Source organism: Belonocnema kinseyi, chromosome 7, assembly GCF_010883055.1.
Source record: "Belonocnema kinseyi isolate 2016_QV_RU_SX_M_011 chromosome 7, B_treatae_v1, whole genome shotgun sequence".
Taxonomy (NCBI): domain Eukaryota; kingdom Metazoa; phylum Arthropoda; class Insecta; order Hymenoptera; family Cynipidae; genus Belonocnema; species Belonocnema kinseyi.
Window position 1 is genome coordinate 18,356,791 of NC_046663.1, and position 16,009 is coordinate 18,372,799.

The 16,009-nt window shown below is 31.0% G+C and overlaps 1 protein-coding gene across 1 annotated transcript in view; it reads left to right on the forward strand.

Annotated features, from left to right (window-relative positions):
* Nucleotides 1–5,917, forward strand: part of LOC117176762 (BTB/POZ domain-containing protein kctd15-like) — a 108,703-nt gene extending 102,786 nt beyond the window's left edge. Inside the window, exons 4-5 of the mRNA XM_033367048.1 lie at nt 1,629–1,834; nt 4,634–5,917. Of these exons, the coding sequence (XP_033222939.1) occupies nt 1,629–1,834; nt 4,634–5,106 (679 nt within the window). The 3' untranslated portion in view covers nt 5,107–5,917. The remainder of the gene's footprint in view (nt 1–1,628; nt 1,835–4,633) is intronic.
* The last annotated feature ends 10,092 nt before the right edge of the window (nt 5,918–16,009 follow it).

A 16,009-nucleotide genomic window follows, 5' to 3' on the forward strand; every position in this document is an offset into this window, starting at 1 on the left:
ATTTTACCGCGATTTCGCTGGAAGCGGGTGCAATTTTTCAGATTAGCACCCGCTCCCGGCGAAATCCTGCGGTTGTCCTTATGACAAATTTTCAATTATATACAAATGATTTTGAATACTTTTGAATCCTTTAAATTATTGAAATTTATGGAAAAATTTTGAGAATCTTTTAAAATATTGGAAAATACGCTTAAATATTTAAAATCCATTGGAATGTTATGAAGTTCATGAAAATTCCTTGTTGTTCGTGAAAATATCATAAAATCATTTAAATCATTTGAAATACTCTCCAATTACAAAAAAAATTATTAAAAATTCCTTGGAATATTTCAAAATAACCACAAATCTTTAAAAAAAAATTTAATTTGACATTCTTTAAAATTATTAAAATCTGTTAACAATTCTTTGGAATTTTCCAATATACCTTCAAATATCCTTTCAATTACTTCGAAATCCTTCGAAACTATTTAAAAGTCTTAAAAGTTCCTCGGAATTTTTAAAACTAGCCTAAAATCTTTTAAATACTTTCGAATCCCTTCAAATCATTGATCAAATTATTACTCCAATTGATGAAATCGGCGACGTTATCTTGAAAAATGATCCATAAAATTCCCTGACTTTTCCCTGATTTCCAGGTTTACCCGAAATTTTAAACACCTTAACCCTCACACCACAAGGTGGGGTGTTTAGACACCCCAAGGCCCTTTTTTCGTGCATGAGCTAGGCCTAGAGCGTCTCAAAGAGATAGGGATCTCAATGCCCAGTGGACACAAAATTTTGCGACGTCTTTACGACATCGTTACGACATCTTAAGACAACTTTACAACATCTTTACGACAACTTTACGACATCCTATGTCCATGTCGTTTCGGTGCCTTTGCGATATCGTAAATACATTGTCTGATCATACGACTCATTTACGATATCGTAAAGACACCTTAACGACATGGACATAGGATGTCGTAAAGTTGTCGTAAAGATGTCCTAACGGCGTCGCCAAATTTTTGTGCCCAATGGGTAGCCTCCTCTTCAGTTGTAACCTGCACGTGGGAATAGATGAGGGTCACTAAGTGATGCTACAGATGTTTTGAGAAGCGATAATATGCATTTTTACTGTGCTATTTGGAATATGTGATACGTATCTTTTTCATGTTTTTACGTATCTTTCTATGCTGTTTTTTTTGCTGATGTTTGTGTAACTGAATTTTTTTGGTCAATATATTATTTGCGTTACTAGAAGAAGTTACTTAATCATTTATTATCCTTTATAAAATATATTATGTGTTAGGGAATGTGTAGGTAGCCTTTGTGTTTCCTATAACTGAAAAAAATATAATAAATGGAATTTTCTCGTTATAATTTAGCAGAAAATGATTGAAAAAGTCCTCTGAATAATCTTACAATTTTGTGAAATACCTTAAAAACAATATTATACCATAAATCATTCGTAATGTATTTCAAAACAACTGGGGTGTGGAGACACCCCACCTTGTGGTAAATGAGACTTTGTAGCTATTTTATAGATTTTATCCACCATTTTGAAGATTATTAAATTTGAAGATTATTAAAATATTGAGGTGATGTGTACTCCTGAAACATCCTTCAAGGCAGTTTTTTTTTCTTTTCAGGTACCCAGAGTCAAGATTAGCAAAATTATTCAACGGTAGCATTCCAATCGTTCTGGATTCCTTGAAGCAACACTACTTCATCGATAGGGACGGTGGTATGTTTCGCCATATTCTCAACTTCATGCGCAATTCTCGTCTACTCATACCTAACAATTTCGCTGACCTGGACCTTCTTCTCGAAGAGGCGAGATATTTTGACATTGCTCGTAAGTATAAATATGAATCATTATTTATAAAGTCATCCAATTAACTTTATAAATCCAAAAATGATTACACGAATTCAATTTCAATTATCACGATTTGTGACAAAGAACTAACCTCAAAATTGTACTCATCTCCTATCTGTGTTTTCCGACTGAACCAAAATCGACATTGACGAAAACATTTTTATGTCCTAATACTTGCATTATATATTACTAGGATTCTGTAAGTTTAGAGTCATAATATCCCATTTTTATTATTAAAATATTATTTTAACTCGAAACGCGAAAAGAGCTTCGAGACCCGGCACTTTACGCGGGAAACTATCGCACTGCTGAAAACTATAGAAGAATAAATTTGTAGAAATTAGGTATTTCAGGCTGGGTGGGGGAGATCCAAGATGTCTGCATGCCGAGGGTCAAACAATAATACCAATAGCATGGGACAAAACTTTATTTCTTTAAAAACAAAAACAAAAATTTTCGCCGTAACTATATTTGGATAAAATTTTTTATTTATCAAATGCTACTCATTTCAATAAAAAAGATAGATTATTTTTCATTTGTGACGATCTTATCATTTAATTAAATAGATTTCAAAAAATAAAAAGGATATCCAAATATATTTATGGTGAACAAATTTTGTTCTCCAAGTTTTTAAAAACATAAAGTTTCATTCTATTCGGTAAACGGTAAACTGTCTCATTTTTAATTTAGCTTCTTCAGGAGTACCAACGTTACTAGCATCATCAATTGCATGCTACGCGCGCGTGTATTTTTCCGATTCAAGGGGAAAATAATTGTTGACAGAAAATTAAAAATTGTTTTAAAAATTTTATTGGTATTTTGATTCACAAAGATTTTCATTTTAATTCAAAACCAGTTGAAATAATCAACAAAAAATAGTTCTCAAGAAAATAGTTAATCCCTCAACCTAAAAGGATAAATCTTCAACCATTTGTATTTTTAACCAAAAAATTTAATATTTTTTAAAAGAGACAAATTTTTCATAACACATTTCAATTTTTTAATCTGAAATTACGAATTTCTAACTAAAACGACGAATTTTCAATCAAATAAGTGAATTTTTAACTAAACTAAAAAAGATTGTAATTTTCAATGAAATAGTTGAATTTATTTTAATTAAAAAAGAAAGATTAAATTTCTACAAAAAGTTTTTTCAAACTTTCAGATGTGTCGAAAAATTATCCAGAGAATTTTAAACTGAATCAAATTATTCTTAAAACCGTCATAAAATCTTCCTGGTTCGTTTTCGAAATTTTTGTAAATCTTCCGTAATTTTTTTAAATGCTTTCAAATTTTCAATTTTTTGAAATGAAAAAAATGGAAAATCTTTATAAATATTATTCTCAAATAAATTTGAGAAATTTAACCATTTTTTTTCAATTTTCCCAGAAATTTTAAGAAAATTTTGTATTATCTTTAGATATTGAAATTATTGAAAAGGGTCAAAATTTTTTTTTTTAAATCTGCATTTTGTTTTAAATTTGTTGAAATGTTTTTAAGATAAATATTATCCTTGTATCTTTTCAAAACATTTAAATAACTGTTCAATTAATTCGTATTTTTTTTAAGATTTTGTAATCTTGCAAAACTGTAAAATTTTGCTTCAAAATCTTCTGCAATAGTTTCATATTTTTAAAACTTGGAAATATCTTTTAAAACAATTCCTAAAAAAAGTTAATCGGGCAAAAATTTTAAAAATGTTCTTACAGCTCAAAATTAGTTTTTTTTAATAAAACAAAATTTATTCCAAGTTTCTTTAAAAGTCATATAATCGTTATCGTATTTGCTCTAAGATATTCATAATTTCTTTATTAATATCCACCAGCTTATTATAATTCTTCGAAAATTAATTGCAGCATCAATAAAAAAGGGGTGGGGAATAGTCAAAGTAGGCGTTGTGTGTCTAAAATGAAAGGTTTCGCAGACTATTAAGATGTCTCTTATTTCTTTAAAGCCTCCCCCTTCCATATTTTTCCATCTCTATCCCCTCACTTTACCCTTCTCTCCAATCCCTTCCCCAACTTCTTTCACAATTCTCAATTTCCCAGCAACACTCTCCTTCCCTTTTTTCGCTTCCCCAACCATCACATCTTCCCCTTCTCCTACTTAGCCACACTAACGTAATGGCCCTCATCTTACTTCTAACCATTTTCCCTCACTTCTCCCCAATTTCCCCTACCCCCACTTTATTTCCCACAATTTCTCCATACTTGCCCAATCCTCCTTTCTCCTCTCCTTATTGCCCACACTTCTCCTACTTATCTTCTGATTATTTCTCTGTACTTGCCCACCGCTCATTTCCTTCACTTCTCCTATTTCCCCACTCTTCCCCTCATGGGAAAAACCCAGTAGGCATAAAACCATGAACATCCCCAGAACGTCCTTGGGATGTTCCTAGAACGTCCTTGGGATGTTCCTAGAACGTCCAGTATCATTACAATCAACGTTTCTAGACGTATAATATCCTCAAGATGTCCTAATGACATAAAACGTTCTCGTGACATTTTTCGTACTGTCACTAGACGTCTTAACATTATCCCTAGGTCGATCCAAGAGACGTCTTAGGGATGTCCTGAATACGTCTCTAGGACATCCTTAATTTTTTTACAACCGGGAAGAACGACGGACGGACCTACTATCGAAACTATAAGGTTTTCTACTCGGGGCAACGAAACTCTACAAATTGACGAAATTTCCAATTCTAGGGGTTATAGGGGATTTTGTGGGAAATAGGGGACTGAATCTTATCCAAGTACTAAATGAAAATCTACCTTTCAGCAATGTGCCGGCAGCTAGAGCAGATGAAAAAGGAGCGCATAAAAAACGGCGCGACATCCTCGTCCCCAAGTCCGCCTCCGAGTTACGCCGGAGGCCGTGGAGGTGATGGCGGAATGATTCCGCCGAACAGGGACCAAGAAAAAAGGACAGAAAGCTACGAGTGTGTAGCATTGCACGTTAGCCCCGACCTTGGAGAACGTGTAATGCTCTCAGGAGGACGAGCTCTTCTCGACGAAGTTTTTCCCGAGACAACCCAAGCCGTGATAGACGCAAGATCGGGTGTCGCCTGGCATCAGCAGGATGCGAGGCACGTCATTCGATTTCCCCTCAACGGTTACTGTAAATTAAATTCCGTGCAGGCCATCACCAGGTTGCTAAATGCCGGTTTTGGCGTCGTCGCCAGTAACGGTGGTGGAGTCGATGGTCAACAATTTTCAGAATACTTATTCGTTAGACAGGCTGCCAATACTTGACAGAGCCCCTCGCCTCATCGTAAACCTTCTTCGAGGACGATCCGAATACACCGTGACTCTGACCTCGAATGAGATTTTCAAAGACTGGCATGATCTTCGAAGAGTCACTTTCCTGATGACCTCCGGGTCCTCAAGAAATTCTCTTTAGCAGGCTCAAATTATAATATATAAATATAATGTATAAATTTCCCAGCAACGAGCTTTTGTACATTTTTATCTTGAATATGACCAGCTATATTGCCGTCATTTTTAATTCCGCCTTTCCAGTGCTTCCAAGATTGGGAACTTTTTGAACTGCGCTTGCGTGACGGCGGTACATTATTTTTTCATCTTCCAGGAAACGAAAATCCATTCGCTTAGTCGTTATTTTTTTTTCACTAACGTATATGCCGCAAAAGCCTTTACAACATCTAGAACTGAAATAGCAAAAGGAATCTGCTAGCCTTCCGCATGATATGTTTTAATCTTTCGATAAATTATCAATTTAAGAAATCTTTTGAAATATGGCAGCTTAACCTAAGAAAAGTCGGTCTCATTCAAAATGGGGAAACCGATTCAATATGACCTTGCTTGAAATAGTCATTGAAGTACAGGGCAGATTCAAAACTTTTGAGAAAATGCCCGATTTACATAATTGCAAACCGATTCAGTTTTAACTTTCTGAATCTGCAAATCACAGATACGAAGTTCACAGAGTCGTTTTTTCAATATGTTCTTTTTTCCTGGACTGCCACTTCGAAATTCTTTTTTTAGGATTAAAAAATTACTTTTGATGCATTTCCCAATCATCATTTATCATAAATATTAAATTTCAATATTTATATAATTTAAAATTCGCGCGCTAGCAGTTCAAAAAATTGGGAGCACTGCGTCTTTCCCTCAATAATTACATATTTTTTAGACAGATGGCGCCACTGCATTTGGCACCTTCGGGCGCACGTTTTCTAGCATTTTATACTATTCATGGCGACGAGCTATGCGCTGAAACTTCGGGCATGTTCAATCAAGGTGCTTATTTTTGCGGATGATTTAAAATTCCCGCTCAAGTTTTTCAATTTTTCCGGTCACCTAAAAGTAATGTATTCATATTTTCGCAAAATACGAAATTTTTTTCAAATCACAACGTAGACTCTAAACATCCTTTAACGCAAGAGAGATAAAATTTCAAAATAAATTAATTTTCGAATAAAAAGATTAATTTTAAAACAAAAAAAATTAATTTTCTAGCAAAAAATAAAATTATTCAATAAAATATATGAATTTTAACAAATAAGTAAAGTTCTTAATCAAAGAAGACAATTTTTCAATCAAGTAGTTGACTTTTATACTGCGAAAGAAATCAATTTTCAGTAAAAAATGGAAAGGTTATATTTTAAGTTAAAAAAATTTCATCTTATTGATAAATGTTCCACTAAAATGACGTATCCTCAACTTAAATAGTTTAATTTTAAACAAAAAACTGAGTTCTCAACTAAAACAATGAATCTTCAGCTGAAATATTTAAACTTTCAAAAACAAAATAATTTTTACTAAAAAAGAACTATTGTCAACCAAAACTTAAATAATTAAGTTTAAAGTTCAAAAAATCAATTTTCCATAAAAAACGACGAATTTTCAACTCAAAAAGATCACTTTGCAACGAAAAATCGAAGAATAAAATTTTCAAGAAAGAACTTAATGCTGAACCAAAATAAAAGCATTTTCAACTAAAATTATGGAATATTCAACTAGAAAAGTATTTTGACTTTGACAAAAAAAGTTATTTTCAAACTAAAAAGACACAAATTTTTTTTTAAAATAGCTCACTTTGAAACAAAGAAACTAAGTAAATTTATTTCTAGCCTGAAAGATGAATTTTCAACTAAAATGATTAATATTTAACTATATTACTTAAATTTCTAACAAAAAATAAGTTTTTTTAAACAATGAGATTATTATTTAAAGAAAATTATCATCTTCTACCAAAAAAATTAATTTTCTACAAAAATGTATTTAAAACAAAATACGCCAGTTTTCAATGGTTAAATTTTAAATTTAAAAAATGAAATTTCGATCGAACTTTCAAAGAAAAATATCATTTTCTACAAAAAAAGTTAATTTTTCACAAATTAAATGAATTAAAACTATCAATTTTTAAGCAAATACTTGAATTTTCATGGAAAAAATATAATTGCAAACAAAAATAGAATAGTTGAAATTTCCTTCAAATATTTATTCTTAACTGATAAAATAATTTCAGAAAATAATTAAACTTTCAGTAAAAAAATTCCTTTTCATCCGTAGAAAAAACAAATTTTCATTTAAATAGCTCATTTTTCTACCAAAGCAATGAATTTTTAATTAAAATTATGAATCTTAAAAAAAAATGCAATTTAAACAAAAGAGTTTATTTTTTAATCAAGTAAAATTATTCCTGAATTAAATGATAAATATTTTTCAAACCAAGCACGCGAATTTTCAAGGGTTAAATTTTAACTTGAAAAAATCAATTTTCAACCAAACTGATAAATTTTCAACTCAAATTATAAATCTGCAGCTGGAATACATGAATTTTATACCTACCAAAAAGAAGAATTTTTCGCAAATTACATGAATTTTGCAACCAAAAATATAATAGTTGATTTTCTCGCTAAACATTGAATTCTTAAAGAAAAAATCGGATTTTAGGTAAAAAAATTCCTTTTCATCCAAAGAAAAAACAAGTTTTCAATCAAATAACTTAAATTTCAACCAAAGAAACGAACTTTTAATTGAAATTATGAATCTTCAATAAAAACAATCAATTTTTAACAAAAAAGAAGAATTTTCAAACAAGCCGATTAAATGTATAAGAAAAAATCACTTTCTACCAAAAAGTGGATTTTCTACGAAAAAAGTAGTTTTTTAAACAAAATACGTGAATTTTAAACGAAATTAATTAATTTACAATTGAAAAAGATTAATTTAAATCTTCATCCAGAAAAGATCAAACTTCCACAAAAAATAGAACAATTAAATTTTCCGTTAAAAATCGAATTCTTACCTAAAAAAAGTCGAATTTTCATATAAATAATTAAATTTTCGACTGGAATAGTTAAATTTTTAGTTCAAAAATTGTTTTTCAACGAAGTAGTTGAATTTTTTAAAAGAGATGAGTGTTCAATAAAAAGGACGAATCTTCCAACAACAAAATTAATTTTTAACAAAAGAGTTTAGCTGTTAAACTTTAAATACTCTCTTTTTCTAAAATTTAGAAGGAGAAAATTTTAAATTGTGACGATTTTTAACTTGGATCGGATTTTTAAAACTCCTTTTTTCTAAATCCCAACTTTTATTATTAAAAGAATTCCCGTTTAATCTCAAAAATTCGCTGTTCCAAGTAAAATTATATTTCTTTTCCTAACATAAAAACAATAATTATTTTTGCATATCCCTTGCAACTTTAGGTAAAGTAAAAATCACTTTTCTAAATTGACCAAAATTCTTAAGATAATGAAAACTTGAAAATTGCTGCGACCAGAAGTAAATTCCCGGTCTTTTAATTCAATTCCCGGTAATTTCCCGATCAAGTCGCCAACCTGGGAATGGAGACAATTTTTTCTACGCATGCGTGAATTTTAGCTAATAGCTAATTACCATAGACTATACAGAATTATAGAAAACGTGTGCCCTATGGCGCCAAAAGCAGTGGCGGCATCTGCTCGAAGTTTCGGTTGTCCAGCCCAATTGAATAGCCGGGTTCGAAAATTATTTATTTTTCAGAGAAATTTAATGTCGTCTGTAGCTGGTCTTTTTCGATACGATAGGCCTTCAAAAAGCCCACTTGTTTGTTATTTTTATTCTCTAAGTTTAAGATGTATATCTGTGTATTTAAAGCCATAAAATACTAATTACTGTAAATATTCCTTGATAACTTGTGGCGAATGTAAAAGCAATGAAACGATACGTTGATCTCATTGTCAGCTAGTGTTGTAACACTTCTAAAGAGCATTAATTCCGGCCGTAAGTCAGATTATAAAAGAGCAGGTAGAGTGTTAAGAGATGAACCTAATTTAGGTCATAATTAAAGATATAATAAAGCATTTATTACTCCAAGTTTAAAATCTACTTATATGTTTTTTTCAGAAGCAAACATTTAACATTTCCAATTAAAAATTTAATGCAGGATTTCAAATCCACACTTCTTTCCAGTAGGTGGCGGGTTCATTTAAAAAATGTTTTTAGAGGCTGAAAAATTATATTTAAGGGCATGTGATACTTAGAAAATTGTCGATTTTTCAAGTTTTAGGTTCCCCCGGCTTTTTTTCTAGAATAATAAATATTTTGTCTTAAAAATTTGGCAAATGATAGCGAATATGCTAACGGACGTCCCCACACACTTTTTTTGTGTCTTTTTATCAACAAATTTTTGATATTGCTAACAATGTGCATGTATATTTCGAGGTTATGTGTGTTACAATTCACCCGAGCGTTACTTCCAAACTACACAATATTTTTGGTCGAAAACTTTGGACTTACAAATAAACATAGTAACTAATCTCCCGGAACTAACCTTGTTTGCAGGCAATCAAAAAAGTTTATTTCATAAGTTTCCAGATTATCGGAAAGGCAGCGATGAAAAACGACGTAACCTCAAAATAATGCATATGCATAAAATTTTTATTTAGCACAATAAATTTTTTTGTTATTATCCCTCAAAAAAGATTCCAGGGACGTCCGTTATGTTATTTTATAGCATCTCCGAATTCAATTTTAAAAAATTTTCATGTTTGTGGAAAAAAGCCAGGGAAACTGTAAGTACCACATGCCCTTAAGAGCATGTGACACAGCCAAATACCTATATTACCGACCTCACGTTTAAGTTCAAAGCTTAATAATAAAAGATGTAAAAAAAAAATTTCAACTATTAATTCCACCGGCATCAGCCGGTAACGTTGTACACGAAAATACGAAACCTGGCGGCCACTAGACGAGGCTTTAGAGGGTTTGTATGAAATAACTTTCAGTGAAGTTCCTAACAAAATGCAGTACCTAAACGTACTTTATTGCACTCTAAGACACTTTCCAAAGTTTCAGCTCCATATTTTATTTACAAAAAAAGTTCTTAGATTCAAAAAAACATTCAGTGAACTGATAAAATGAGGTCGGTAATATAGGTATTTGGCTGTGTCACATGCTCTTCGGTGACCACGTGACCAAACTAGTCCTCGGTTATGAACATTTTTTGATGTTCACTGCGTCCACACGAATTGAGATATCGTATTTAAACTTTAACACATAAAATAAAAAGCACTAAAGAAAGTTTGTATACATCAATATATTGGTAATTTTAAAGAAAGTTTATTTATAAAGGCTTTCAAATACTTTATAAAATTGCTCACATTTTTTTACTTTATTTGCTTCGAATCCAGTTTTTAAAAACTTGGAAGAATTTTTAATTTTTAAATCCAAGGCACCACTTAAAGCTTGACTAAAAACAAAAATAATAAACATTTTCAACAAGTCTGTGGTAAGTACGAATTTTTATGAATTAAATTAATTAATTCTGAAGTTTTAATTAATTTTGATTGAATTGCACCATTTTCATTAATTTAATTTCTTGAATTTGATATTCATTAATTAATTATAAATTTTTTTTAAATCAAATCGATTCCTTAATGTTAAAAAACTTCTGTTCAAGTACAATCTTTAGAATATTCTTGAATTACTTTAAATTCATACTGAATTCCTTTGCATTGTTTTCACTCATTTTAATTTTTTTAAATTCTTTTCAATAGCATGAAATGCTTTTGAAATATTAAAAAAAAATTATGAAATCTATCAAACTTTTTAAAATCTTTCGAATTCCTCGGAATTCCCTGAATTATCGGGATTCCTTGTATTCCTAGAATTTCTTCAATTATCTGAACTTCCTCAATTCCAAGGGCTTCAAAAAATGCGAAGAATACAGGGAACTCGAGATTTTGAGAGGATTCGAGGAATTAAAACGATTCGGAGAATTCAGAGAAATCCGAAAATTTAAGAAGGTAATTCAAGAATTTTAGAAAATTTGGAAAAATTAATAATTTCAAAGAATTGAAAGGATTTCAAAGCGTTTCGAAAATTCAGAGAATTCGTAAAGAATTTGAGGGATTCAGAGAATTCCGAAAATTCAAGGATTCAGAACATTTTTACAATTTAAGGGAGTTAATAAAATTCAAAAGAATTTGAAAGAATTTGAAAGAGTTAAAAATCATTCTCAAAACAAGTAAAATTAATTGAAGAAACTCGGAATATTAAAGGAATTCAGAGAATTCGAGGAATTCCAAGAATTTAAGAAATTGAGAAAATTTGAGCAATTTGAGTTATTCGAAGAATTCAAGGAGATTTATTAGAATTTAAACGAATTAGAGAGCTGAAAAGCATTCTCAAAAGAATTCAGATGAATTAAAAATGAATTTAAGAAATCCAGAGAATTCGAGGAATTCAAAAAACAGAAGAAATTAAAGAGTTTAATAGAATTCAAAGGAATTCAAAGCATTTCAACGAATTCATAATATTTGAGGAAGTCTGAGACTTCGAAAATTTCAGAGAATTTTGAGAAATTAAGGATTTTGGAGAATTTAGCGGATTGCGCAGCATTTAGAAAATTTAGAGAATTCATGGAGTATAGGTAATTCAAGGGATTCAGATAATTCCGAAAATCCAAGGAAACTAAAAATTCAAGGATTCAAAAAACTTCAAGGGGTCAGAAAATTCGAGTAATTCGAAGAATTCAAGAAGAATCAGAATTTTAAATAATCTGAGAATTGAAAAGCATTCTAAAAAATTGAAAGGAATTAAAAGTAATCTAGGGAAGTTCAGGATTTCACAAAATTCAGATAATTTTGAGAAATTGAGGATTTTAGAGAATTCAGAGGATTTCATAGCATTTAGAAAATTCAGAGACTTAATGAAGTTCAGGGATTGAAAGAGATTCATAAAATTCAAAGAATTCAGAAAATTCGAGCAATACGAAGAATCGAAGGAGGTTCATATAATTCAAAAGAATTTAAAAGAGTTAAAAAGTATTCTCAAAACAATTCAAATTCATTAAAAGCCATTAAGAATATTTAAGGAAGTCCGGGAATTCAAGAATTTAAGAGAATTTTGAAAAAGAAATGATTTTAGAAAATTCCGCGTGTTTTACAGCATTTAAAAAATTGAGAGAACTCAAGGGATTCGGAGAAATTCAAGGACTTCATATAGTTTAAAGGAATTCAAAAAATTCTAGGAATTCAGAGAATTCAAGGGATTCAGAGAATTTAAGGAATTCAGAAAATTCGAGAAATTGTGGAATTCGAGGAATTTGTGGAATTCGAGGAATTTGTAGAATTCGAGGAATTTGTAGAATTCGAGGATGTTAATAGAATTCAAAAGAATTGGAAAGAGTTGAAAAGCATTCTCAGATCAATTCAAATAAATTAAAAGTATTTAAAGGAATTCATAATATTTAAGAAAGTCCGGGAATTCAATAATTTTAGAGAATTTTGAGAAATTAGGGATTTTAGAGAGTTCAGGGGATTAATATAATTGAAAAGAATGTTAGAGTCGAAAACTATTCTCAGAACAATTCAAATAAATTAAAAGCCATTAAGAATACTCAAGAAATTCCGAGAATTAAAGGGATTCAAAGAATTTAAAGAATTCAAAGTATTCAGGAAATTTAAGGAATTTAGAAAATTTAAGGAATTCGAAGAATTCAAGGAGGTTATTCGGATTCAAAAGAATTTAAGAGTTGAAAAGCATTCTCAAAACAACGCAAATTAATTAAAAGCCATTCAAAATATTTAACGAAGGTTGGGATTCATGCAATTAAGAGAATTTTGAGAAAGTAAGGATTGTAGAGAATTCAACGGATTTCATAGCATTCAGAAAATTCAGAGAATTCAAAGAATTCGGAGAAATCAAGGAATTCGGCGAATTAAAAAGAATTATAAACCGTTAAGAAGCATTTTCAGAAATATACCTTATTTCTGAAAATGCTTCTTAACGGTTTATAATTCTTTTTAATTCGCCGAATTCCTTGATTTCTCCGATTTCTCCCGAATTCAGAGAATTTCAAAGAATTCTAGGAGATTCTAATAAAATCCTAGGTGTATTCCAAACAATTCAAAAGAATGAAAAAGTGTACATGGAATTCAAAGAACTCAACGCAATTCACTGGAATTCAATGCGATTTCAAAGTAATCCAAGGTCTTCAGATAATTCAGGGAATTTTAGGGATTGCAGAGCATTAAAGAAATTCAAGAAATCGAGAGAATTCAGAAAATTGAAGAAATGCATCGAAGTAAAAGAATTCGGAGGAATTAAGAATGTTTCAAGAAAGTTGAAAGAATTTTAAAAAAAGCCAATGTGAATTGAAAATAATTCTGAATAATATGATAAACAAGAGAAAGGTTTTTTCAACATCGAGGTACCGAAATTTCCGAATAAATATGATTAAAGCAAAACAAAACCGACGATTATTGACTTTGTTGAAAATGTTAATTTTCTTCAGGGTATATGGAATAATAAAAATGTAAATTGGAAAAAAATAAGATCGGTAAAGAAACAGTCAGGCCGAGGTCGAGGAATTAACGGGCAGAGGTACCGAGAAGTTGATAAACCTAACCACCGATGGAATAAGGAATAAGGGATAAGCGTACAAACGTTGCCGCCTCTAGGCAGTTTCCATGGTTACGGTGAACTCAATATCCGCGTAGCCGCAGGCGGCTGGCGCCGGAGGCGCCCGCGTACCCAAGCTCTGGCTCTGGCTGATTATATTCCATTTCTAGATAGCCGCAGGCTCCATTCCTCGATACCCAGCTCGCCAAGTAGCCTTTGGCGTCAACATGAAAGACAGTTTGAAATTCGAAGAGCGCCCTCCGAAACCAGGTCTCATTTCTACGCGTCCATAAATCAGGGACCGGATTCTATAACCGCTTATACATTTTTCTCGATGGATAACGAATTCGAAAGTTTTCACTTTTTATTTGAATCCAGCGTCCAGAAAAACCCCTGATTAGCAATTTTGAGTTGAATCGGTCTTTATTTATAACTTTCGTCCGCTGTATTGGATCCGTCATTTTTATTTTTGAAATGATGATCTTAGATTTAATGTCAGGGAGACAGAAAACTCCCGAGTAGTAATTCTTTTGCCATTTTCGTCCGCCATGTTGGATCCACCATTTTGAAATTAAATTTAAAATCAGTGACCCGAAAAACCCTCCAGTAGCAATATATAATAATTTGGATTTGAAATCAGCGAACCGAGACCCCCACCCATCTTGGAAAGTAGCCATTTTTAGTTCAAACCTTTTTTTTACCATTTCGATCCTTCATTTTGATTTTCACCATGGATTTAAAACAGAAATTTGTATTAAACCATTTTTATTTACTTTTGACATAAGCGACCCAAAAAACAATGAAGTACCAAAGTTTTAGTCAAATCGGTCCCGTTTTACAATTTTCCCAATCCATATTGGTCCCGCCATTTTTAATTTAGATTTTAAATTTGAAATCAGCGACCCCCAGAAGACGAGAGTAGTAACTTTTAGTTTTTAACGGTTTTGTTTTACAATTTTAGTCCACCATATTGGATCCGACATTATGACATTTTGATTTTAGATTTCAAATCAGCAACCCAAAAATACCCCGGTAGCAATTTGTATGAAATCATTTTTATTTACAATTTGAATCCGCTATTTTGAATTTTTTACTCTGAATTTGAATTCAGCTACCCACAAAAACCACATTTAGCCATTTTTAGTTTGAACAATTTTTTGTTTTTACAATAACAATGCACCATATTGGATCCCCCATTTTGAATTTTTATTTTTATTTGGAATCAGCAATCCCAAAAAGACCAGAGTAGTTATTTTTAGTTTTTATCGGTTTTGTTTTACAATTTTTGATCCGCTTATTGGATCAGCCATTCAGAAATTTTAATTTTAGATTTGAAATTAGAGACCTGAAAATCCGCCGAGTACAAAATTTTTTGGCTAATCAGTTTCATTTTACAATTTTGGTCCACCATATTGAATTTAATATTTCAATTTTGGATCATAAATCAGCGATTTGGAAAAAAAACGAGTAGAAATTTTTAGTCAAATCAGTTTTATTTTTACAATTTCGACCAGGCATATTGGATCCGCCATTCTCAATGGTGAATTTGGATTAGAAATCAAAGATCTGAAAAACCTTGCAGTAGCCATTTTTATTCAATCGTTTTTTTGTAAATTTCGATCCGCCATATTGGATCCACAATTTTTAATTGTTTATTTTGGATTTAAAATCAATTACCCAAAAAAATAGCAATTTTGAATAAAAACGGTTTTGTTTTTAGAATTTAAATCGACCATTTTGAATTTGGATTTCAAGTTAGCGACCCAAATAATACCCGAATCACAATTTTTAATTGAATCGGTCTTAATTTTTAATTTTCGTCTACTATATTTGATCCGTTATTTTTAAGTTTTGAAATTATGATTTCAGATATGAAATCAGCGACCCTAAGAACCCCCGAATAGAAAATTTTTCGATTTTCCTCCATTATATTGGATCCACCAATTTGAATTTATGTTTGAAATCAGTGACTCGAAAAATCTCCAAGTAACAATCTGTATTCATTCGTTTTTTAATGTGAAATGTCAATCCGTCATATTTGATATATCATTTTGAGTTTTGATTTTAGAATTGAAATCAGCAATCCCCCCCCCCCCCCCGTTCTGAAAGTCGAAGCTTTAACTTCAAATGTTTTTTTTTACATTTTCGATCCATCATTTTAAATTTTAATCTTGGACTTGAAATCAGAAATTTGTAATCGATCATTTTTATTTACTAATTTAATCCGCCATTTTGAATTTTGATTTCAGATTTGAAATCAGCGACCCTAAGAAGACCCAAGTCTTAGTTGTTTTTTTTT